Genomic DNA, 27,029 nt, shown 5'->3' with positions numbered 1-27,029 from the left:
GTATTCTGTTTACTTGCTGGTACCCACTAGAGTATAAGGACCTGCCCTACACTGAACATAGCACCAGAAAACGTAGTTTCATGGATGACACCCATTAGATTGACTGGGTTCAGGTTGGAAAGTAAGTGCAGCTTCATTCTACCCCTTTCTATAGGAAGAAACATCTTAAGAATAAGTTGAGAGGAAACAATGGGGGCAGAAAGTCTTTACAGTCATCTCTTTTCTCTCATGAGAATCTATATAGATTTGCATGTATATTTCAGTAGGGAAATGCTAGCCCACCTGAATTCCCTGAAAGGTGCCTTCACTGACTCCTAAGGAGGTACTGAACACCTTGCAAATGTCTCATTTCCCCCCTGCCATCTGAAAAAGATTTGTGATAAAGCTTGAAAATGCCTGCCCCAATACAGAACCCAGATAAAAGAAGAAGCCTGATTGGAAGACTGTAAACAGGCTAACATAGCCATCCGTGTCTGGCTGAGGAATCATGGTAAGAAGTTCAAAGCAAGAATTCTGTCAGTATTCTGGTTGCACTCACAAAAATAACCTTTTCACTCAGGTTTCCAAGACATGGGCATGTGTCTAGGGGCAAGAATAGTTAAGAGTCTGAGCTGGCCTTTCTATTTTGAAATATAATGGAAATCCACCACTGTCTGCCAGCTGCTTCTTCAGACTTGGGTGGGCTGGCTCTGGACACAGGAAATAAGTTGGTGGTGACTCAAGAGCTAAGGTTTTTTTTTTTCCCCCTTTAATCGTGACTTTTGTGAGGACTGTGGAACCGTTTTAAAAACACCCCTGCCTTCGGTTATGTATATCAAATGCATATCATTCACAATCATGAAGTTTCTTTTAGCAGTCCTATTCTTTCAAAATAGGATTTTCCTATGAGAACCTAGTGATTTCCAGGACAGGAAAAAAAAATGCAGGAGGCTTACCCCAGCCAACGATGCAGAATTTCAGGATGTACCGACGAATGTAAGTGTTAAATACTTTCACCAGAGCAATATACATGTGAATCGCTTCTAGTCCCATCCAGGTAAAGGCAGCTAGAAGGAAGAAGTGCAGGAGGGCTGCGATGGCTGTGCAAAGTCCATCCACATGAAATGAGGTGATCCACCTGTCCAGGAGGAAGACGAGATTCAGGAACAGCAGGGCTGTGCTGAGGTTCATCAGGATTTTGGAGGGATAATCCCTTCGTAATTTTCTTTAGGAAAAAAAGGAGGAGCAATAGAATATATGAGAATGATATTGTAAATAGATCTTTTAAGCACAGGCAGTTAATTCACATCTTATACAGCTCTGCAATAACCTAGATAGTACCATCTTTATGACATGGTTCCACTGCGAGGAGGGCCAAAGATATAAGAGTACCAGGCAAATTATAAACATTTAAAAAAAAATACTAATCTAATTTCAAAACTGTTTCCAAATTTTCTAATTGGTTACAACAGATTGATTTTTTTTTAATCCAGGAAAAATTCTAGATTTATTAGAAAAAATATTTTTGTTAAAAACCAATTTCCCTAAAATTTGTTGAAATTTCTTGATTTCTAATGAGGTCAGGGTCCTTTTTTAAAAAGACTTCCTGTTTCAAAACCAATTTTATAAGATTTATTTTGCTTTCATCTTTTTTTCATCTTGTATTTTCACAAAAGTGTTTTCATCTTTTACCATAAAAAGCAATTCATACAATTGTTATTTACTTAAATACCAATCATATGTAACAGGGTTACATACATTTTATCAATAGAAATATAGTAACTATAAATTAAGATTCTAAAGCTGGGAAACTCATGTTGCATGATACATCTCATGAGAAATCTGAACATTAAAACTGAATCCTACATGATTCACAAGGTGTATATATGTTTTTTAAAAGCTGAGACAATTCTCGTATTCATGTTTTGCAACAGTCCGCTCTGGATTTGGCAGATAGAAAAAAAAGAAAAACTTACTCAAAAGCAACATATGTCAGGAGGGTAGCTGCTGAAAAGATGGCAGATATTCCACACCCAATATAGGTAATGAAGGTGAGGATTTTAGTGTTTTTTGCATCCAACTGTGAAGCAGTTCCTTGAAGGTCCTACCAAAAACATGAGAAAGAGCTGTAATAATCTCTTTTCATGAGAACCCTGTTTTGTTTTAGTAGAAGCTTCATGACAACACTTAGAATCCAACTCCATCTTAGGGGCTAACTACAACAGTGTAAATCAATACAGGCGAATCTCATTTTAAGTGTTTGCCTTTATTGCACTTCACAGACACCGCATTCTTTTTACAAACTGAACATTTGTGGCAACTCTGAATTAAGACATTTTCCCAACATTTGCTCACTTTGGGTCTCTGTGTTGCACTTTGGTAAATCTCATCATATTTAAAACTTGTTCAGTCCATTGTTATTATATTTGTCATGTTGACCTGTGATCAGTGATCTTCAATGTCACTGCTTGATAAACTGAAGCTTAGATGATGGTGACCAATTTCTAGCAATAAAATTTTTTAAAGTAAGGTATCTATATTGTCTTTTTTTTCCTTTTAGAGATAATGACATTGCACATTCACAGGCTACAGTATTGTACAAACGTAACTTTTATATGTACTGGGAAACCCAAAAATTTGTATGACTCATTTTATCTTGATATTTGCTTTATTGCAGTGGTCTGGAACCAAACCCACAAAAATATCTCCGAGGTATGCCTGTACTGAAATTTCCACTTATTGTACTCTTGTGGATCATGCCATGAAATAAAAATGTAGCATTATTGAGAGAGTTGTACATGGTTTTTTATCATTACCTATTACCCAAGCTCTTTGCACATCAGTATAACTTGAAGAGCAAAACCATTGGTTCCCCTAACAAAAACTGGAAAGGAGGTCACTGTCTTGAATTATAAATAACCAGACCCTTCCTACCATTTGCAGGGCTGGGGTCCCAAGTACAAAGGCCACTGTGGTCCATGTGTCCAAGCCCTCAGGTGGGCCCTGGTTTCTTTGCTTGGTAGGGTGGGACTCATCTGAGACAGCCAGAGGCTGGCTGGCACGTGGCTGCCCAGTTCTAAGAGTAGTGCTGAGGCTCTTACTGTGGTCATTGCAAAGTTTGGTACATATATGGTCTTTCCTTTTCTGTTATCATAAATAAGAAGCCACCAAGAATTTTTTTTTTTTTGGGGGGGGTGTCATAGTTTTTTGATTTTTATACACTTGAAAAGTTGTTACTTATAAGTGTTAGGGGTTGGACTTCCCTGGTGGTCCAGCGGATAAGAATCTGCCTGCCAATGTAGAGGACACAGGTTCAATCCCTGGTCCGGGAAAATTCCACATGCAGAGGGGAATTCCAATGCAGAGGTGCCTGTGCACCGCAACTACTGAGCCTGCGCTCTAGAGCCGATGCTCTGCAACAAGAGAAGCCACCAAAATGAGAAGTCCGCCAACAGCAACCAAGACCCAGCACAGCAGAAAATAAAAATTTTTTTTAAAGTATTAGAGGTTGTTGTGATTAAAAAGAAGTAAACATTTTTGCATGTGAATACACAGCCTTAATTTCACTGTGCAGAAGGCAGACTTGCAAAAATTCAGGCATAATAGGAAAATCTTTCTTTTCTTCCTTAAATGGAGAATTGGACTAGGGATAAATCTTGAGTTAAGACCAACTACTCAAGCCTTGGATGGAGGAGAAAGGCAGCTCCACTATACAGATGTTTGAAAACTGAGCCTTTTTGGAAAAGGAACATGGAAGATCTGGTTTAAACTTTTAGGTCTTAAATTATGAAAAAAAAAAGTTTATAGGTTTTTCATTCTGTAATGTTAATTTTCTTTAATTGTCACCAAAATGTCGATAAAATCTGCTGTTCATACAAAAAACTCCAGGAAGTTGTTTTGTATGAGTGTATATTTACGTGAAACCACGAGTGGGACTTAATTCCAGGTTTGGTTGACACAGTGAGGAGCAGGTAACAGTACCTGTGTGATAGCAAGAAATGCACAAAGTGATGGAATTCAGCAGACACAGGGACTCAGGGTCAGAGAGGACCATCCCTACCCTCCTCTCCCAGGAATCCCTCAAACCACTGGGAGGACCTGAGATTCCCCTGGCACATGGGGTGGGTTTGAGTCAGGCCACTTGATTCACTGGTAGGTTACCCCGATCAAAATTCTGGTTACTCCAGGATTTGATGGAGCAGAGAAATATCTTGAGAACCTCCAAAGGACTCATTATTACCTCTTGAAAAATGTACAGCTCTCTGTTAGATGTTGTGGTTGACTTGCAAGTCATGATTAGAGCCACAGTTTAAAATGTAAATTGAATAAAATAATGCTCTTCACAGTTACACATTTAAACACAATTCTCATGCTGTTTTGTACTTTTAAAGAATGAAGAATATAAAGAATGAAGAATATGAAAATATTTGTTCTTCTGAACTAGCCAACATGAAAACATACTAATGTCAAAAAAGACGAAAATCGGTTTTACTACAAATACATGTAACAGAAAATGTGAAAACTTTCATATGTTTGTAGATTAGGAGATATAGTATGAATCTGGGGTATGTTTTTTTAATTTCTTATATGGTGAATGTGTCATGGGGCAAAGTAGACTCAAGGAATATCTTACACAAGTGAATAAAGAGTTTGTACACCAAGAAAGACTCTTAACAATGTCTTAGTGGTCTGGAAACGCTGAAAGGATATGGGCGCATGAGCAGAAAAGATAAATTCTGTAAAGTTTTTCTTCCAGAACTTTATAATCCTATAAAAGCAGCCACAATGGAAAATGGAAAGAGAGCAGTGAAAAATGCACATAGCCTTATACCTGTAAAACTAATTATTTCATCAAATGACAACAGAAAAAGTAATATATAATTATAAATTCTTAATATAATGTAAACAATACTTGAAAAAAAGTAATGGGAAGCCAAACTTTGGTTACTCATAAATCATCTCTGAACAGTGAATAGTATTATTGCGATCTATTTATCTAATATTGATTTACAACACACACAATCCTGCTCAAACACACACAGTTAAATACTTGAATAAATTAAGCTAAAGCTTGTATACCTAAATGATTAATGATGCAAAATCAGCATTTCATGAAAGAAAGATGCTGTCACTTTTCAAAAAAACAAATATGGAAGAAAACAGGATTTTAAAAAATTATTCAGGAAAGACATGTTATAGTTTAATTGTTCATTTTCATGGTCTCTTAGTAAATGAAGACATTAATATTTGAGGAAAGTTAAAAAGTTATTTTCTATGATTGTCAGCCTTTTTAAATGACATGGTCTTATCCTTCAGAGCTTTAAGTACTGGATTGTCAGGAAAATCACAACGGGCAGGGTTGCCTCATGACAATGGCCATTTATCAGTCCATAGGCCAAGGAGATCCATGAGCCAATCACTGCACCCCACAGCCCCTCACTGCTTCCTCTCAGTCCCATTAGAAGTGGGTGTAAGATTCAAGGGACAGACTGGATACGCATAACCCGACGTCTGTGATTCAAATTTGAAAAGCTTTACTGCCCTGGCACTCATTATTCCCATCTTCAATTAAAAAACAAATGTGGTTTAATCCCTTTATGGAAACTATACCTGGCTCTGTTTGCACGTGGACGGTGTATTTCATACCAGAAAGATGTTTACACAAACACTAGCATACCAGATTATAAAATGAAGGCGTAAGTCTATGGATGAAGTCATACGAGTTCCTGCTTGTATGACTCTCGAAAATTGACTCTTGAAAATTTGGTGGGCTGAAAAAACATACTGATGCGATCTAATTTCTGCTTAGAACTGTTGGACAGGCTGGCTAATGAGATAAAACCAGGGCCAGGGGAAAGAAGGCAGGAAGAAAGGGAGGAAAGAAAGAGAGGAAGGTCTAGTTGTGAGAGAAATGTCACACCCATCATTTCTCTGGCAGGCCTCCACACTACTCTAGTTACTAGTCTGTGCTAACAGGCGTGATCTCTAGATAGGGCTGCAGTCATTTGGGGTCACAACTGGATCACTAGTACCTGGTACAAAGTTCCATCCAAACATATGAGTGATAATATACTATAAGACAATTTTTGATGAAACTTTTCACAGCTCACTTCCATGCTAGTCAAACCCAACATTCTCTCCCTCTTTAACTTTTCTGTCTCTCTCTCTCTCCCTCCCTCCTTCTCTCTCCCCATCTCCCTAACTTTCTCTGTTAATTCAAGGGTTTCATGGTAATTTTCTTGTTTCTGAGGTTATTTGTGATTACTATTAATGGCGGGAGGTGGGGCGGGGGCAGGTAGGGGGAACAGTATTCTTTTTTATACTTACCTTGTACATTTTAAATATATGATCTCTGCCAGTTAGATTCTTATTTAAGAATCAAGATTTCAGGCTATAGATGAAAATTATTAGGAAAAAAATTTCCCAAACACATAATCCATAAAGGCTGACTCACAAAAAGAAATACGCCTTCCACAATTATATCATTTCAAAATGAGTTTAGACATTCCTCCCCTACCATCAGAACCCCAAAGTGGGTGAGGTGGTTACACAGGCAGACTGTCTCATTGGCATCTGAATCTTTGTGTGCGACACATCCTGAAGTGTTCCAAAATCCAGAACTTTCTGTGGGAAGAAGTCAACAGTGTGAAAATGACAGCCGATCAGTTCCTTTCCCAGAATGGGTGAGCTTTCCCTTGGGGAACTAGGCCTCAGGCTCTTTTGCCTTGCAGTTCATCTGCAAAACGGATACTGTTTTGAAAACTGCCAATACTTAAAATAATTTCGATTCCTGGAATCACAGGATGTTATTGCGAGCTGGCAGATAGAGATTAGGTGGTGGTTTTCAACTGTGTCCTATGGAAGTGCCTCCTCAGGGAGACTGCAAAAATGTCAATTTTTAAAATTCAAAGTATTTGAATATATATTTTACTTATTTAATGTATGTATATTGAGTATATCTATAAGACATATTTATTTAGTAGATCATATTTTATATAAATATATATTTAACTTAAATTTAACATATTTAACATAAATATATTAATGCATGAATTGATGCGTAATTTATTTAATATATTTCAAAGTCAATTTCCATGAAAAGAATATTCCTTTCCAAATATGTTACATACTAACAAAGTAAAGTATGCCAATTTCTTCTTGAAATGAATAAAAAGTTACTGAAATAAGAATTCTCTTCCCAAGCTACCTAAACTAAATTTTGCAGCTCAGTTGCCATCACACTTACATTGTGACTCACTCTGATCTGAGATGGAATTAAAGGAAATGGAGGTGTCTAACAAGGTTTAAAATTCAGTTGTTATTAAGACAGCCAATGTTTTAAAACTTACCATTTTTGTTCAAATCCCAGAAGGCACAGATGGGATGAGCCATTGCCTATATTAACATAAGAATAAACATGTGAAACTCTGTTTAAAATAAATGAAAAAAAAAAATCATACAATTTGAATATGGGAAATGAGTAAAAATGCTAAGCTTTTCACAAAGGAATAGATCACAGTTAGTCACAGCAATAAAATCCAAGAACAGCAGGCAGTTTAAGGGGTTTGCTCTCACAGACTTCAAATGGAAATCAACTCTAGCTCCAGAGGAATCATCACCTTATCCATTTATCTGCAGGTTACTAATTATGTCTCATCGTAAAGTGCAATTCTAAGCATTTAGTGAAGCTCTTTACACTAAAATTTCACTTCATCTTCAAAATTCTCTTTTATTTCTAGGTATATGCCCAAAAGAATCACAAGCAGGGACTCAAACAGATATTTACACAACCATGCTCAGAGCAGCATTATTCACAATCGCCAAAAGATGGAAGCAGCAAAAGTACCCATTATGAAGATAAGCAAAACGTGTGTGTGTCTGTGTGTGTGAATGTATGCAATGGAATATCATTCAGACTTAAAAATGAAGGAAATTATGATACATGCTATCATATGGATAGAACTCGAAAATACCAAGTGAAATAAGCCAATCACAAAAGGATAAATACTGTATGATTCCACTTATATGAGATATCAAAGTAGTCCGTTTCATGGAGACAGAATAGAAAGGCAGTTTCCAAGGACTGAGAGAGGAGGGATGGGAGGTGTTTCATGGGGACATAGTTTCAGTTGGGGAAAATGAAGAGGTTCTGGAGATGGATGTAGTGATGGTTGCAGAGCAGTGTGAATGTACCCACAGAGCTGCACACTTAGTAATGGTTAGAATAGTAACTTTTATGTTATGTATATTCTACCAATACTTTGGCCACCTGATGCCAAGAGCCAACTCACTGGAAAGAACCCTAGTATTGGGAAAAATTGAGGGCAGGAGGAGAAGGGGGCGATAGAGGATGAGATGGTTGGATGGCATCATTGACTCAATGGATGTGAATTTGAGCAAGCTCTGGGAGACAGTGATAGACAGGGAAGCCTGGCATGCTGCAGTCCATGGGGTTGCAAAGAGTAGGACACGACTTAGCTATGGAACAACAACATATTCTACCACGATAAAAAAAAAAAATTCTTTATGGATGAAGGAGCTGAAACAAAGGAGGCCAAAGGGTAGAACAGGGAAGTCTCAGAGGGTTCCGTGACAAAGCAAGGCGAATTCTTAGTAGACTTTAATTCCAAGCCTTACTCCTTATCAGCTGGGTCACTTCCCGCCTGCCTTCCTGCCTGCCTAACAGTCGAACTGTGACTGGGAGCCTCTATAAAACAGGGGAACACTGTGGTTAGGCCACTGAGGACAATAAGAACCCCCACATAATTTTATAAAATAAACAGATGAAGCAGGAAAAAAAAAAAAAAGCAACATTTGCCAAGATTTTAGACAAGCACTAACCTCTCAAAAAAATAAGTCAACTCTCTCCTGTTTCTCCTATTTCCCTTCTGCTTTCCCAGCTTCAGTCATCTTTGACTTTAAAAGGGCTTCCCTGGTAGCTCAGCTGGTAAAGAATCCGCCTGCAATGCAGGAGACCCTGGTTCGATTTCTGGGTCAGGAAGATCCTCTGGAGAAGGGATAGGCACTCCAGTATTCTTGCCTGGAGAATTCTATGGACAAAGGAGCCTGGTAGGCTATACTTGCAAAGAGTTGGATACAACTAAGCAACTTTAACTTTCACTTGACTTTAAAAAGACAACAAAAACCTTTAATGACACAATTGTGTACTGTGTCTAAATCTAATTTAGGTGAAGTACTGGGTTGGCCAAAAAGTTTGTTCAGGTTTTTTGTAAGAGGCACAAAAATACGAATGAACTTTATGGCCAATCCAATAATTATTTGTTGCTGTTGTTCAGTGGCTAAGTCATGTCTGACTCTTGGCAACCCCATGGACTGCAGCACGCCAGGCTTCCCTGTCCTTCACTATCTCCCAGAGCTTGCTCAAACTCATGGCCATTGAGTTGATGATGCCATTCAACCATCTCATCCTCTGTCAGCCCCTTCTCTTCCTGCCCTCAATCTTTCCCAGCATTAGGATCTTTTCCAACGAGTTAGCTCTCCGCATCAGGTGGCCAAAGTATTGGGGCTTCAGCATCAGTCCTTTCAATGAATATTCAGGGTTGATTTCCTTTAGGATTGACTGGTTTGATCTCCTTGCTGTCCAAGGGACTCTTAAAGAGTCTTCTCCAGTACCACGGTTTGAAAGCATCAAATCATATGTCGTTTCTTAAAAGGAGTGGCTCTTTCCTTCACCCTTATTCCTCTTCAGATGACTGAATCCTAGATAAGACTAAATCTCCCTCCTCCATCCTATGGCCACCATCTACTGTGACATTACAGGACTACCGGACTAGCTGGTTTCCCCTTTGTGGAAAACAGCCCCCGACAAGGTACAAGTTACTTCTAACCAAGTTTTAAAAAATGCCTCAGAGTTCTATGAAACAGTCAGCCTCTGTCCCATGGCTGTTTGCAGCTTTTCTTTACCTGAGTTCTTGTGTGTTTGATCTTTATCTGAACAGGATCCTTCAGACCCTGGATAGTAATGTTTCCAATACTGCATGCCATCACATAGCTCACTAAGGTGCCTTTCTTGGTTCCTACATCCTTTTAAAGACAAAAAAAAAAAAAAATGTATTAGTCAGAAGTACACCCTTTTATTTTATTTTGGTGCTCCAAAGTAAGCAATCTGTCAGCACTTCTTGCACTTAAGATCTTCAGTTATAGAACATCCTGTTTATAAGATCAAACTGCTAGCTTTCCTGAAAGAGCTCTGCTATTTCCCTTATTATAATAAATACATTGAAGGAACCTTAGAGCCAATGCTGTAAGATAATGTTCATAAAACTTCATTCTTGATTGCTGTGACTGATGTCAGCCAGTTAACATCTGAAACAATGCAAACTCACAAATAATATACACTCATAAAAAGCTGCGAGACAGTTAGATCATTTCCCTACCATAAAAAGTAGATGAAGTTGTTTTCCTCTAAAGAAATAACAAGGAAATATGGTGTGAAAAATAAAAGTCAATTCATCTTTCAGGTTCATGACAACAGTCTGAGTGTTTACTAGAAGTAAAGTGAGTGAAGCTAAAGTCTCTCAGTCGTGTCTGACTCTGTGATCCCATGGACTGTAGCCTACCAAATTCCTCTGTCTATGGAATTCTCCAGGCAAGAATACTAGATGGGTTGCCATTCCCTTCTCCAGGGGATTTTCTCCACCCAGGGATGGAACCCAGGTCTCTTGTATTGCAGGCAGATTCTTTGTTGTCTGAGCTTCTAAGGAAACCTGAGTGTTTACTAAAGTGAAGTGAAATGAAAGTCGCTCAGTTGTGTTTGACTCTTTGTGACCCCACAGACTACAGTGTCCATGGAATACTCCAGGCCAGGATACCGGAGTGGGTAGCCTTTCTCTTCTCCAGGGGATCTTCCCAATACAGGGATAGAACCCAGGTGTCCTGCATTGCAGGCAGATTCTTTACCAGCTGAGCCACCACGGAAGCCTGAGTGTTTACTAATCTAAACCTAAATGTAATTCTACTGGATTAAAACTCCACCAGAACTCCTACCATCTCCAACTGTACACTTGATGGTGTCTGTAGCTACCACTTCAAAGTTAAGGTTGTCAGGAAATCAAATTAATGAATCCGTGCTGCAAAATGCCTGGGAACAATAGGTTATCATCACTTTCTCTTTTCCTTTGTATTTCTTGTTGAACCTCCTCAATTTCTCTATTACAGCTTGTAAATCAGCCCTTTTGGAATAACTACAGGATTCCTTCAATGCTACCTAGTTCTCAGCACCCAGAATATAGCTTTTTATTAGGATTGTGTGCTCTCTCTCTCAATAAGGGGGCTATGGTTTGGAGATATCCAGCCTTTCCAGTAAAGAGGAGGGGTGGGAGAAATTAAAGAGATTGAGACTGACACATATACACTATTGATACTATGTATAAAATAGACAACTGATGGGAATGTACTGTATAACTCAGAGAACTCTACTTGATACACTGTACTGTCCTAAATGAGAGGGCAATCCAAAAGAGAGGGGATATGCATACATACACAGCTGATTCATTTTGCTGAGCAGTAAGGCTTCCCTGGTGGCTCAGACAGTAAAGAATCTGCCTGCAATGCAGGAGACCTGGGTTCAATGCCTGGGTGGGGAAGATCCCTTGGAGAAGGGAATGGCTACCTACTCTAGTATTCTTGCCTGGAGAATTCCATGTACAGAAAGGAGCCTGGTGGGCTACAGTCTATGGGGTCACAAAGAGTCAGACAAGACTGAGTGACTAACACTTTCACTTTTCAGAAGTTAATACAACATTGTAAAGCAACTATACTGCAATAAAAATTAATTAATAAAAAAAATACTTATTCCGTTCCCTTTTTGAGGGGAGTACCATTAGAACCTTCCATGTTTTTCAGTCTTCTATAAATTTACTTTAAAAACCAAACTTATGTTTCCTAACAATGTCGAGGATTGGGAGATGCCAAAGGAGAAGGAAGTGATGAAGATGAGACTCGAAATAGTGACTGATCTTGTAACGCTAGGACTTCCTCCAGCGCCCACCTCTCCTCTCAATGACCTCTTCTCCCACTATTCACATCATCCAAAACCTACTGCATTTTTTTGTATTATTATTATTTGCTGGGGTTTGGCAGGTACACCTGGAAGTGTGTAGGATCTTAGTTCCCTGATCAGGGATTGAACCCAGGCTCCCTGCATTGGAAGCGTGGCATCTTAACCACTGAACTACCAGGGAAGTCCTCTCCTATTATTTTAAAAGGTGCCATTGTTACACGTCTCCAACAACTTTAACAAATGCATTTTTAAGTGTTTGTAGCTATTAAATCCTTCAGAGCAATTGCATGTAGTTACATTCCTACTCAAAAATTGTATATAGCTTGTTCTTAAAGCATTTGCTAATAACATTTTAAAGTGTTTCGAGTTAATGACTATAAACAGTTCCATGTTCCTCCTTTTACTTCCCCATAGCCTCCTTTGCCATTCTTCCAAATGTGATGCCTAGCACAGTGAAAAACATTTCTACTGACTTTGAAACTTGCAGCTCTGTCTTACATAGGTCACACTGTTTGATATACACAGGTATCCTCAACATAACAGGTAAAACTTTTATTGACAAGGCTCAGTGAAACTGCTCAAAATGAGCTGTACTTTCAAAGGCAACCAGAGGTCATCAGTGTTTGCTGGCAGGGGACTTACTAGTATTTGGAAACGATGCCAATAAAAATGATAATATGTGCTCAGCACAATGCCACGCTACTCGGGGGATGTGGGAAGGCCAAAGGCCATTTGAAATACTAATGGGAAAACTGATTAAAGCCAAGAATGCTGCTCATTATGTAAACAGTGCTTCCCGCTGAATCAAGAAAAAAACCTTTCCTTTGGCAGACAATTTCTTTAACTCTGAAGATCTAAATTGCTGGAGAGCATAAAATACTTAACAAAAGAAATAAGAGATAATAACTTCTCCACAAATTGCATTTCTAATTGCATTACGCAAGTCTTAATCTGATTTATTCAAAAAACTTAAACGAACACATGTTATTAATAAGTATATGATTATCAGAAATAAAGTATTTAGAGTTATGTTAAATAACTTTTTAAAATATAGTAGATTAATTTTTCTATACCTCTTGACATATTTTCGAGAAACCTGAACTTTTATCTTTCATTTTAAGCAAGAAAACTATTTCTGATTGAAAAATAGTAAGTTAATGAACACTTACCTGGAAAAGTCCAGTTTTATTGAAGAAAGTAAATTGTGCTCTTTTAACTAATACAGAATCCTCTTCACTTAGGTTCTTTAGTAAGTTCGGAGGCAAAATGACAGAAGCCAAAGGATCCATTTGTCCACTTTTAAAATCCATCTGTCATACACACAGACACCAGTTGAGTAAATATTTTTAAATTGCAATGATAACGTTACTCCCTAGGACAGTTAAATTGCAATGATAATGTTACTCCCTAGGACAGTAACTGCCGTCATCAAAACTCAGCTTGGTCTCCTCTTTACCTCCACCAGCCTCTGCCCTCAGTATGAGTCCCTTGCAAAGGCCTGGATCTTATTCGAGTTTTACAAATGTGGCAAAACAAGAAATGTACTGAGTTTAACTCAAACCAAGAAATCTACAAATCAGTTGACATTTTTAAGTATAAAGATTAGATTTGCACATAATAGATTTTGAGTTTTTCTCAAAACACACTGTGAAAAAATAACTACCAGAAAAAAAAAAAAAAAAAAGACTGGAATTCATTTGTTTTATTGCTGAGAATGAGTATCTTTTCACTGAGGAAGCAGCTGAAGTTTTATGAGCGTTCTTGGGTATCATTTTTCCTGAACCCACAGATCACGCCAAAGAGTGTTTTCCTGCAAATGGACCTGAAATGAGACTGACACTGACTGCTTTTTAACTCTTAAAATGCGAAACAGAATTACTCCAAAAGAGCCGCTGGTCCAAATCAGAAAAAAAGTTCTTCCTTATATCCAGATTTTTAAATATTCTATCTTGAATTATCTCCACAGTTAAGAAGCATGACATACCAGCCACTTAGGTGTTCTCCCACGTCAAGGGTGATGTTTCAATCATTTCATTTGCCCATGTGGCTAACACTGTCTAGTACATAAGAGGAACTTGACAATTATTTGCTGAAGTGTCACTTGAACAGGTCAGAGAGGATCTCCATTAATCTGGCCCCGAATTTCTTGTTCAGTCTCATTTTCATCTGTCATTCTTAGCCTTCTATACCTGGAGAAGGCAATGGCAATCCACTCCAGTACTCTTGCCTGGAAAATGCCATGGATGGAGGAGCCTGGTGGGCTCCAGCCCATGGGGTCGCTAAGAGTCGGACACAACTGAGCGACTTCACTTTCACTTTTCACTTTCATGCATTGGAGAAGGAAATGGCAACCCACTCCAGTGTTCTTGCTTGGAGAATCCCAGGGACGGGGGAACCTGGTGGGCTGTGGTCTATGGGGTCGCACAGAGTTGGACACGATTGAAGTGACTTAGCAGCAGCAGTGGCCTTCTACACCACCGTTTTTCAAAATACAATCCTCACACCAGCAGTACTAGCAAATACCTGGGAACTTGTTAAAAGTGCAAACTTGAGAGATCCACTCGGGACCCTAAATTAGAATCTCTGGAGATGGGACCCAGAATTTTTTTTTAATTTATTTATTGTTGGCTCTGCTGGGTCTTCACTGTGGCACAGGCTTTTCTCTAGTTGGGGCAAGCAGCGGCCACTCTCTGGTGGCGGTGTGGGGGCTTTTTGCCGTGGCTTCTCTTGGGTTCTTTGGTAGCTCATACAGTCAAGAATCTGCCTGCCTGCAGGAGACGCAGGTTTGATCCGTGGGTCGGGAAGATCCCCTGGAGAAGGGAAAGGCAACCCACTCCAGTATTCTTGTCTGGAGAACTCCATGGACAGAGGAGCCTGGTGGGGCAAAGAGTCACACACGACTAAGCAACTTTCACTTTTCACTTTCTCTTATTGCAGGTTTCAGGAGTTGCAGCACATGGGCTCAGTAGTTGTGGCTCCCAGGTTCTAGAGGACAGACTCAACAGTTGCGGCACACAGACTGAGTTGCTCTGTGTCATGTGGGATCTTCTCAAACCAGGGATCAAACTTGTGTCTCCCGCATTGGCGGGTAGTTTCTTTATCACTGAGCCACCAGGGAAGCCCCAGCAATCTGTTTTGGTAAGTTCTCTAGGTGGTTATAATGTAATAGTTTGAGAAATACTGGCACACCAGGCATCTTCCCTTCTTTGGGTCCTTAAAAAGGTCTTTCTTCTGACTAAAGGAAAGTGAAAATCGTTCAGTCGTGTCTGACTCTTTGCAACCCCATACTTATACAGTCCATGGAATTCTCCAGGCCAGAATACTGGAGTGAGTAGACTTTCCCTTCTCCAGGGGATCTTCCCAACCCAGGGATCAAACCCAGGCCTCCCGCATTACAGGCGGATTCTTTACCAGCTGAACCACAATGGAAGCCCAAGAACACTGGAGTGGGTAGCCTATCCCTTCTTCAGGGGATCTTCCCTATCCAGGAATCAAATCAAAGTCTCCTGCATTGCAGGTGAATTCTTTACCAACTGAGCTATCAGGGAAGCCCTTTCTTCTGATTAAACTAATCCCATATCCCACTCTCAGTAGGGTGGTACTCACTCATAGTTTAACATTTAATTCCACTATCACCTCCTGGAGAAGGTAAGCTGAAAGTATACCTCCTCTCTGAGTCCACATGCCTTATGGCTACTGCTGCTATTAATTTTAGTCAGCCTTCAGACTTACCTTCCACCCCTAGAACCAAGATCTTCTTGCCATAGCAATTAGCAGAAGATCAGAGATTTTTGTCTAATTGATTACAGAAACCACTAACTTATTACCTGGAAGTATGATTCATTATTGCTTGGAAGACCAATGCTAAAATTTGAAACTTCATTGGTCTCTGGGGACACAGATGATACTCCAAGAGCCAGATTCTGAGTTGTGATATTCATGTGTGTTGTGCTCTGTAGGTCTATCTTGAAGGCCAATTCATCAATTGTTTTTAAAGCTCTAAAGAAATGACAATAGCACTGTTAAGGAACACATTTTAGGTACTTGCACACATTTTAGGTACTTGCACACATGTGATTTCCTGCAGGACAAAATACAAACCAAATAAAATCATCCTTAAATCTTTTGATCTTAAAAAAATTTTTTTTGACCTTAATACGAATACCCATTAAATTAATTACCTCATATCAGAATAATATCAGTTAAAACACTGAATTCTAGAGATAAACTTCAAGAGAAATATATACTTTAAGGAAAAGCAACAATAAAGTTATCCTAAACAAATACTCTGTTTTTCATGTATTTTAGCCTTTCTTTCCTCATACAAAAAATTCTCTTCCTACTTTATACTGAGTGAGAATCAAAGGAAATAATATGATAAAAGTATGTTTTTGAATTGCAAGACCCTGTAAAAAAAGTTTGTAATTATTATATGCATAAGGTAAGTTAGAGAATACATTCTAACAAATATAAAATTTTCATCAAAGAAATTTGGTTGAAAGAAAATAGAAAGGAAAAATATCTCAGTATTCATGCATACTCAGCTACTCAGTCATGTCCTGCTCTTTGTGACCCCATGTACTGCAGCCGACCAGGCTCCTCTGTCCATGCAATTTTCCAGGCAAGAATACTGAAGTGGGTTGCCATTCCCTCCTTCAGGGAATCTTCCCGACCCAGGGATTGAAACTGTGTCCCCTACATCTCTTTCACTGGCAGGCAGATTCTTTACCACTGAGCCATCTGGGAAGCCCAAATATCTTAATACTAACACATTAAATGAAATAATTGGATATAAATTGAATTATGTAAAAATAGGTATATTTCACCCTTCCCTAGGCATTTTCATTTCAGAAGTATAACCGTCACAGAGTAGTGGCTGTTTTGTGTCACAGTCCATGGAATAATAGACAACAATGACCACATTATACCTAAAAGATGTGAGCTGAATGTTTGCTAAGTATCTCCTTTGCAAGCAAAAAGTGTCATAAATTTATATGTATATATAACATATTCTAAATATAAAAATTATATTTATGCTAAATATATAAATATACACAATTTATCTTTTGAATTTATACCAGTTAACATTTTTCGGATTAAAAAATGAAATACCAATAATGTCTTTCTGGAACTATTTACATTACCTAGCCAGGTGGGCAATCCTAATCAAATTATTTTCTCAAAAAAACACAAACAGAATTTTGAAGTACATTTTGTGAATGATCTTAGGAAATATCAGTGGATCTTCTAGAGATTTAAATTATGGAAGCTGGGCACTGAGCATTCAGATCTGTGAGAAACTACACAACAACATCTGTATCCAATAAACATTACTCTCTGGAAGAAAAACAAACAAACTTACTCAGAAGACGACTCAAGCAAATCACTGTCTGGGCTGGTTAAAATATTGGAAAATATATTCATTAAGGTTGAGCCAAGCGTTATATCAATGTTTTCTTTTTCATTTACAATCCTTTTGACCTTTTCTACGATGCTGGTGATGTTGGCCGAGCTTAATGTCTGCCCATCACTAGTTAAATTTAAAATCTCATTGGCAACTTCATTTGCTTCCCCTAAAAATAGGACAGAAGAACAACATACAGTTTGACGTGGGTATTCTGAGCAGTTCTAGGAATCCAAACCATAGTATAACATCTCACTTCACAGTAAAGCAGCAAATCAGGTTCCCTGTGTGTGTCCCTTAGCACGGTTTTCACAGGACAACAGTATTTCTTTACACACACAAACTAATTACTCTCTTCAGTGAGACACAAACTGTGCTTATAAGCAGCGTAGGTAAATAACGTGGAGAGACCAATATTCACACATAGTTCTAAGTGAGATGCCCGCAGAGTCACTAAATAAATATGTATTTGCTGCTTAAAAACACACACACACAATTTTAATATACATAGTCTCCAAAATTTTCTTACTATTGTTAATCTACTACAGAATAAGTATAGCAGAAACTCAGAATGAGCAAAAACAGTATTTTCTACTTTAAGTGAGTCAAACAATCATTTGCTGAGCTTTTAATATCATAATGGTATCAGGACATGATACCACAGAACAGAACGTGTCCAAAGAAGATAAAAACCAAGAAACTTGAGGTCATCTTATTTTCCTTTGGAGAAGTGAAGACATCTCTCACTTACTTGAGCAATTGGAGATATCGGGAAGCCCCCAGATGGCTACAGAAGTGTTGTTAGGGTCATCATAACTATAAAACAAAAAATGTAAAAGGTTTGGCAGACATGACATTACAGCTGACAAAAGCAGTTAATAATAAGCTTTAGAATTTCCCTTGTATCTAGGTAAGTTTCATTTGAAGACTATAACAATGGACATAAAATTCATATTAAAAGTTCTTATTGGGGAAAAAAAATCATGCACATGCATCAGGGGAAAAAAAATACTAGCAATAGCCTATATGCTAGCATAGGCTCCATCAGGCTACTAAAGTTAAAAGCATAGTTGTTAATGTGGATCAAGCACCACTTGAAGAACTTTCTAGATAAAATCTCATTTTGATTGCACATAACTCTGTAAAGCAGATTATAATCCATGTTTTATAGATGAGGAAACAGACTTAGATAAATCAAGGAATTTTCCAAGGTGTCACAGGCAGGAAGAGACAGAACCACAATTCAAAGCCAAGTCCCTTTCTTTCCTCTCCACCACTTTTCAAACCCAGCAGTGGGGGCAAAGTATTTCTACATGGGAAGTTTCAGTGTCTGAACTTCCCTGCAAGAAAATTCTCATTGAAGGTGGGGTGGAGGGTGAGGAATTGGATTTGGCTTATTCAGTGAATCCTCTGTTAATCTGTCTGAGGTTTCCATTCAACAATTAGAGAAAAATCCACACCCTGACAGTCTCCACTAGCAGACTGCCCTAACCTGGATCTTGTCTTTCTTCTTTCCGATCTCTCTTTTCCCCTCCAGTGATGACCACTCCAAAGATTTAAAAAGACTTGGCATGTCATGTCTCTTATATGCAAGTCATGTCATGTAAATGCATGTCATGTCACGTATACGCTGGCTCTGTTCACCAACTTTGCTCTAGAACTTCCCTCTGGTTTTCAAATTGCTCCATCTTTCTTTGAAGAAGGCTAAATTAGCATGCTGCTTGAAGAGAAAAAAACACTTTTCTTGGTAACCTACCTTCCTCATCTTTACCTCACATGGATTTGACGTACAAAGAGATTCCTGTCCTTCTTTCCTATTAATATACACCGCATGGGAACTATGGAACAGCACCTGTAACTCTGGAAAGTAGGTACACGGAGTTTGCTGGCAAGAGTTAAGAAAGTATTACCATGTTCGTGAAGCAAAGAAGCCCGGTTTCCCTAGACAGGGAGTTCTGTACTCAGAAGGTTGGATGCTTGGCCATTTATAGCCTTTGGGTTTCTCATCAGCATGACATACACCTATGTGAAAATAAGATTCAACATGAGAAATATTAATCTATTTCTTGAAATTAGAGATGCAAGATGAGAGCAAAACAACAATGTTGGTAATTAGGTATTTATTCCATGCAATACTGAAATAACAGGTTTTTATGTTCAGAATTTATAAAAGTTTATGCTATGCTAAGTCACTTCAGTCGTGTCCAACTCTGTGTGACCCCATAGACGGCAGCCCACCAGGCTCCCCCGTCCCTGGGATTCTCCAGGCAAGAACACTGGAGTGGGTTGCCATTTCCTTCTCCAATGCATGAAAGTAAAAGTGAAAGTGAAGTCACTCAGTCATATCCGACTCGTAGCGATCCCATGGACTGCAGCCTACCAGGCTCCTCTGTCCAAGGGACTTTCCAGGCAGGAGTACTGGAGTGGGGTGCCATTGCCTTCTCCGTATAAAAGTTTAGAAGCTATGAAAAATAAACATTAGCTGCATTTCATATTCAAGATTGTATCTTAAAAAATCATCAAATAAAAACACATACTTATGCGAGTATAAAAATGAATCAGACAATATTATTCCAACATAAGTCATTTGTAGATAAAATTATTAAATAGTTGTTGTTTAGTTGCTAAGTCATGTCCAACTCTTTTGTGACCCCATGGACTATAGCCTGCCAGGCTCCTCTATCTATGGAATTCTCCAGGCAAGAATACTGGAGTGGGTTGCCATTTCCTCCTTCAGGAGATCTTCCAACCCAGAGATTGAATCCGCATCTCCTGCAATATCCTGCAACAGCTGGCGGATTCTTTACCACTGAGCCACCAGGGAAGCCCCTAGTAAAGCAGATTTATTGGGAAACAAACAAACAAAAAAAACGACATAAAATGGAAACTATCCTGAAAAATTCAAATGTAATTTGATCTTTTTCAAAGAAAAAGCCTACAAAATAGTGCCTCAACAGTGTTGCTGTTGAGTTGCCAGCATGTTTAATAGAAACAACCTCTGGTTGCTCTGAAAGCATGTTTCACCCGGCAATTTTCTGGGGGAATGGCAAGAAGATAGCTGTAGGCCACACATCTTGCACACATACCTTCACCTCAAATCATCCCACTTATTGTCTAAAAACTGTCTGGGTGAGAGCTATGACATAAATAACTCAGACTTTACACTTTAAAAATATAAAAATAAAATCACTATATTGATAACAACAAAATCTCATATTTCAGTACTGAAAATAGCAAGTTACATGAAGACTACCGGAAACCAGTAGTGTAGTTACCAGTTGAACATTTAAATAACTTTCCAATCTATATTCTGAGATTTTCTTTTCCCAATTGGTAGAAATTTTTCTATAGAAGCAAGGTCTCCTGCATTGCAGGTGGATTCTTTACCAGCTGAGCCAAAAGGGAAGCCCAACAATACTGAAGTGGGTAACCTATCCTTTCTCCAGCAGATCTTCCCGACTCAGGAATCGAACTAGGGTCTCCTGCATTGCATGCAGATTCTCCACCAACTGAGCTATCAGGGAAGCCCTAAGGACTTCCCTGGTGGCTCAGACAGTAAAGCGTCTGCCTATAATGCGGGAGACCTGGGTTCGATCCCTGGGTCAGGAAGATTCTCTGGAGAAGGAAATGGTAACTCACTCCAGTATTCTTGCCTGGAAAATCCCATGGACAGAGGAGCGTGGTAGGCTACATTCCATGGGATCGCAAAGAGTCGACTGAGTGACTTCACTTCACTTTCTACAGAATAACAATACATTATGGAATTTAAGTGGTATAAGTAGCATTGTGCTCAGTCCTGACTCTTTGTGGCCCCATGGACTGTAGCCTGCCAGGTTCCTCTGTTTATGGAATTTGCCAGGCGAGAGTACTGGAGTGGGTGGTCATTTCTTCCTCCAGGGGATCTTCCTGACCCAGGGATCGAACTTGTGCCTCCTGAACTGGCAGGCAGATACTTTACCACTAGCACCACCTGGGAAGCTCTAAGTGACATAAATTACATGTCCAAGTGTGCAGAGAGAGCTGTTCAGGGATTCCTCAGCCTCTGAGGAACAGAGACAAGGCTGGTCCTCATGGGCTCCTTTGTCACATACAAACTACATTCATCAAGCTCCTTCTTTGTGGAGACCCCTATGTGTGAAAGGGGAGCCTTTGTACTCTACTCAGCCCCCTGTATCCTCGAGGCACTGGTTCCAGAAAACACGTTCCTCCCCCCGCCAGTACTGATATCTGAGAAAGCTCATTTCCCTGGTGTAAAATGTAACAACATTTGCAACAACCTATATACATCCTCCTGTATGCTTTATATCATCACTAGATTACTTACAATAATAAATACAGTGTAAATGCTATGTACATATTTTAAATACAATGTATATGCTAGGTAAACAGTTGGCCAGGCGTGGCAAATTCAAGGTTTGCTTTCTGGAACTTTCTGAATTTTTTCCCCCAAATATTTCCAATCCAAGGTTGGTTGAACTACAGATGCAGACCCCATGGAGACTGTGTATGCTGACACATTAGAGATGAGGGTTTCCTCAGAGAAGCAAGGATGCCTGCTTCCTTGTTGCACTGCGATTCTGGCTGCAGTCATAATCATGCTTTTAGAGGCTGAGGAATATCTGCTTCACTCACTTCAACTTCCTGCGTGCGTGTCTAAGGAAACGTGTCAAAGTTTCCCTTTCTTTTGAGCTCTACTAATTCACCTGATTAGCTGTCATCATAACATTAGAACGACTACTTTACTTTTTGTTATCCAATTTTTTGAGCCATTTACTTTTCTCAAAGATGCCCATCAAGGTGCATTCATTTATTTATTCATGCATTTAAATGCTCAGGAATGTGCTGGTTGCTGGGAAGGAGGTGGGAAGTGCGAGTGTTGAGAGAAAAATAAGATGTGTTCTCATGCCAGAGGAAATTTCTGGTTAAAGAAAATATATATGAGAACACAAACAAGTCCAGTCAAATTCAAGAGTTTTCTATACCGATGGTACTCTAGGTCTGTGGACAGTACGAGGTGGAGGCTCCCAGGCAGTGATAGCTATTTGTACATAATGATGTCAGAAAAGGCTTCACAGAAGAGGCAACTTTGGGCTGTCCTTCATATCATGTAGGTGATCATCAGGTGGGCAGTGAGAGGGGAGGAAAGAAATGGGCAAAGAAAGAAAAGAGCACAGCATGTCTGGGGAACAGCTGGCAGCACCACACCTATGGCTGGAGATTAGGATGTGAATGGTGTCCAGGTAAGAAATCAATCTAGGTTTGGGATAACTCCCAGAATTTTGGTCTATTCCTGCATAGATGGTGATATCATTAACAGAGACAGAGAACATAAGAGAAAAGGATGTCTTACAACAAGAAATTGTCTTTTATAAGGTTTACTTTATTGGAGATCCCATATGCACATACACACACTCTCTTTAATTCCTAAAGTTGAAGCCAACTCTGGTCAAGGTTATCTTGGCATTTTGCTCATATTCTTAGTATTTTCACAGCAGGTTCCTAAAATAGGGTATCAACTTCCATCTGCCTCTTCATTCCCTTGGATTCATAGGTATCCAGGTGCTATCTTTTATGCTAAACTTGTCACCCATTTGTTAACAATGTCACCAACAAGATGAACTTTACCATCAGAAAAATAGCTTTAAATAAGTAAACACATGAAGAATATTTTTGTTGATTTTGTTTCAACTTAACCTGTTATATAGTCACATAAATACATATAATAAAACAATTAAAGGCACTTACCCAGTTGTCTCACATTCACTTTATGTAGCCTCAAGCCCTCATCCAGGGACTCATTATTTCTTAAAAGCTTCTGCTGAATGGTTCTTCCTTCTAATGTGGGATTGTTGGTAGCATTATAAACCAAAAGGGCCAAAATCACCAACCTAGGAAAACAATTCAGATAGAATTGTTGTTGCTGTTGCTGACCAGTCAAATCATATTTTGGTGGAAAAACAGAACATTTGCATACAGTAGTAAGAAGGTAACTGTGAAGTGTTGAGATTTAAGAAATACATCAAAGTATTCAAAGACTGCTGTCCCTGTACAAATTATAACGCTAAAAAATGTTTAAAAATTATAACCTTAAAAAAATATCAATATGAACATTTTATAGAATACTGCATGTATTATCTATCTTATTACCCCATTTCTTTTAATAAATACTTTAATATTTTATGCATACATGCAAGAAAGAATAATATTTGTGGTTAATTCTACACTGTTTCTTTAAAGTCAAAAATAAAGTTTTTTAAGAAAAATTAGAATTTCAACTAATCTGATTAAACAATTAACTTTTAAATTACTATTATTATTTACTAATATGTTGCTGTTTCTCCAGAACTGTGACAAAATGCTTTTCTATCTCCATGAAGCATTTACTAGTACTCTGTACACTGAAAAGTTACAAAATAAGTACTCGAAATTCACTTAGTAATTGGCTGGCATGTTACTGAAGAAGTTGATATATTGCTTGAACTGGCTTGTCTTTAAAAAGAAAGTATCTCTATGGGAAGCAGAGATATATATCCTAAAACCCCCACCAAAACTCTGGTTCTACAATTTAAAGTAATATAATTTCCTGTTCACTTGTAATCACATACACAGTCAGAAGGGAAAGCAAAAGATGCCAAAGTGAACCCAGTAGCATTGTTTCTGAAATAACTATGAAGTCCTCAGAGGAGAGGCAGTAGCATATTTGATTTATGAAATACTATGGGTATCAACATAAATGAAATAGAGTAGTAACATATTTGTGATGCTAAAAAGAAGAAAAATAAGTGAAATCTTTAATAGTCCACGTTAGGTGAAATTTTAAAATAGCCCTATTTTCCCTCTAAATATCTGTAGTTCACAATTCTCATAGTTCACTCTTAAGAGCTATTTATCTCTAAAATCACTTACTGCTTACTTTTCAGATAGGAGTCATATTTTAGGATGAGAAAAACACAGATGTGAATATAATGTTGAACTGTTATATCATAATAATTTTTAAATGACCTATTAAAAAAAAAAAGTATCCCTTGATTAAATTATTGTTGGATGCTAAACTTCACCATTCCAGTAACTGAGAACTTAAGAGTTGGCAACGTGAACTTTTACTTTCCTTGAATATTGAGAAGACAGTACGTTTGGATGGTACTGACCCAAATTCAGCAATTCAAGAATGACCGTGCATTTTCACATGTCTTATCTGTGTTGTTTTCCTCTCTCATCCTGGAAACTGAAACTATTTTATGGTTCTGCAAAATCCAGTTCTATCTGTTGTTACTATCAGTCATTCTTTAATTGAATAAATCAGTCTCTGTGGCTCTGGTTTCCTGTCTGTCTAGGCCATAGAGTATGATAGCATTATCTAAAGCTAGGGTTTGTGTTAGGTGTTACAGTTCAATTGAAAGGAAAGGTTGGGGAAAAAAAGAGTGTGTGTAAGACTAGTACATTGTAACTTTGAGAAAAACTATGAGAGATCACAAAGGTTCATCCATGAGCATAAAAGCAACAGAGAGCAGAAAGGAAAGATGGAGATAAAGATGGTAAGAACACATTTTAAAGCAAAGCCAGAAGCTCATACCAAAGAAAAGCAAAATGTATGGATTTTCCCATATAATTTTTTATAAAATTACCCATTGGCGTTACAGATAGGAAACTGAGATTCCACGATATTAAATGTCTTTCCCACAAGAGTTTCTAAGGTGTGGACACATACTCATGATGACTAATTTTACTATCATCAGGAAATAGAAAAATCACAGTAAATGGGACCAGAGCATGGGAGTATGAAGTCAGAAATCTTGGCTTCTCACATTGGCTGGTTGATGTTGGGCAATTTATGTGGTCTTAGTTTTGTCACTGGTTGAAGGGCAGGACACTACCTGCCTTATCTATGTCGGGGGTAACTGGTAGAGAGAAGCAAATGAGCCAATGAACAAGACAGTGCTTGGAATCATAAGGTGCAAATGAAAGGAGATGCTGTGATGAAGGTTATAAAGATGGTCAGGATGAGGGTGATGATGCTTCCAAAGGGCATGAGTTTAATATATTTTATACTTCTGGAAAATATTTTATTTGGTTGTTCTCATAAAATTGCATTATTAGACTCTGAGCTTGAGTCCTATGAAGAGGGTATAGCACTGGAGACACTTTGAACTAGGGCTGCTCCAACTGCAAGACAAAGTGTCCAGCAAAGTTATCCAGGTAATCGTGGATCCATTATTCCAGGTTCAATATGATCTAGCAGGAAGGTTTAGAGAAGAATTTATTTGGCTAAATCAAGGAGAAAAATCCTGTTACCATCAAGAAGACAGTGTTAAGATACATTAAACACATTACTCTGATCTTCAGATCATAAAGAAAAAGGAACAATTCTAGAAAATAAACAATAACTTTCCCTAATCAGATGGTCCAATCCAGTCTGTTGAATATACACAGAAATGGTAAATTTGAAATATAATCTTAAAGACGTGTGTTTTTCTAATGAATAGAGAAACATGTGTTTTTCTGAATAGAAAAAAAAAAAAATAAGAAAACTCTCTGGTCAACTCTCATATGAAATTTTATTACTAGCTTCTCTTATAAGAATATATGACCTGAAAAGAAATATATTCCATCCCTATAGTTGTAAATACACAGATCAACTCAGTCAATTGAAACTGGGTAACAGATGTGAACTTTTGCTTTTCAACTGCCTTTTTTTATTCTGCGGATTTGCAGTATATGACCTGACACAACTCCATGTATTTTACTTGGGAGTTTACATTGTTTTTTTACTACAGAGCACTCTTGAACAGTTGGTCTTTAAATGCCAACTATTTATATATGGTGAACATATCTATTACATTACCTGCTTGCTTAAGTCATGACCTTGATATAAATTCAAAAATGAAGACTTCAGAAAATTAGCTGATGGCTTTGGATGCTGAAAATATTTCAGCACCTATTACCCATATTATTAGATGCTACTGTACATAAATACTTAAAATAACACTATAATTATTTTTTTTCTTTGAAGGTCTATGAAATATCAAATAACAGGTAATAGGTTATCATAAACTGGAATTATCAATACTAAAAATAATAAATGTTCCAATTCTGAATTATTTTTTTTATCAGATGTATATCTCTACTGAGTCTGCTTATATTACAGTTTTAACTACAGGAAAAAAGGAAGATTTGTTCATTAGGGCTAAAGAAATAATTTAAATGTGCTACTCAAAATAAACATTTCTCTCCTACCTCCTTGATTTTATTTCTCTACAAGACATTCAAAACAGAGAACACAAGAAAAGACGTCACATTTTCTGCGAGATCTTGTCAGCGTTACCTTTGGTCAGTCACAACGCTTCTCCTCACTTTAATCTTGTCCTCTCCAGTGCTCAGGTGAAAACTGTAAATACAAACAGGAATATTTGTTATCAGGGCTTCCCAGGTGGCACTAGTGATAAAGAACCCGCTTGTCAGTGCAGGAGATGTAAGAGACAAGGGTTTGATCCCCGGGACACAAAGATCCCCTGGAGGAGGGCACGGCAACCCAATGCAGTATTCTTGCTTGGAGAATCCCGATAGGCCGAGGAGCCTGGCGGGTTATGGTCCACAGGGTTGCAAAGAGTCAGACTCGACTGAAGC

General features: G+C 38.3%; 1 protein-coding gene across 8 annotated transcripts in view; it reads right to left on the bottom strand.

The window, feature by feature from the left end:
- The window catches only part of ADGRG6 (adhesion G protein-coupled receptor G6), a 153,569-nt gene that overhangs the window by 28,241 nt on the left and 98,299 nt on the right, over positions 1-27,029 (bottom strand). For 7 of the 8 annotated variants that reach the window (XM_027551724.1, XM_027551721.1, XM_027551726.1 and 4 more), the window contains 12 exons: positions 26,728-26,790; positions 23,151-23,293; positions 19,316-19,427; positions 18,157-18,221; positions 17,364-17,574; positions 15,829-16,000; positions 13,171-13,311; positions 9,904-10,023; positions 7,329-7,374; positions 6,497-6,603; positions 1,956-2,083; positions 936-1,204 (listed from right to left, as the gene is read on the bottom strand). In XM_027551724.1, coding sequence (XP_027407525.1) covers positions 936-1,204; positions 1,956-2,083; positions 6,497-6,603; positions 7,329-7,374; positions 9,904-10,023; positions 13,171-13,311; positions 15,829-16,000; positions 17,364-17,574; positions 18,157-18,221; positions 19,316-19,427; positions 23,151-23,293; positions 26,728-26,790 — 1,577 coding nt within the window. The remainder of the gene's footprint in view (positions 1-935; positions 1,205-1,955; positions 2,084-6,496; positions 6,604-7,328; positions 7,375-9,903; positions 10,024-13,170; positions 13,312-15,828; positions 16,001-17,363; positions 17,575-18,156; positions 18,222-19,315; positions 19,428-23,150; positions 23,294-26,727; positions 26,791-27,029) is intronic. The other variant, XM_027551723.1, reaches the window with a different exon arrangement.

The sequence above is a fragment of the Bos indicus x Bos taurus genome, chromosome 9 (assembly GCF_003369695.1).
Source record: "Bos indicus x Bos taurus breed Angus x Brahman F1 hybrid chromosome 9, Bos_hybrid_MaternalHap_v2.0, whole genome shotgun sequence".
Taxonomy (NCBI): Eukaryota; Metazoa; Chordata; class Mammalia; order Artiodactyla; family Bovidae; genus Bos; species Bos indicus x Bos taurus.
The sequence above is the reverse complement of the archived record's forward strand: the minus strand, read 5'-3'. Positions and strand labels throughout refer to the sequence as shown.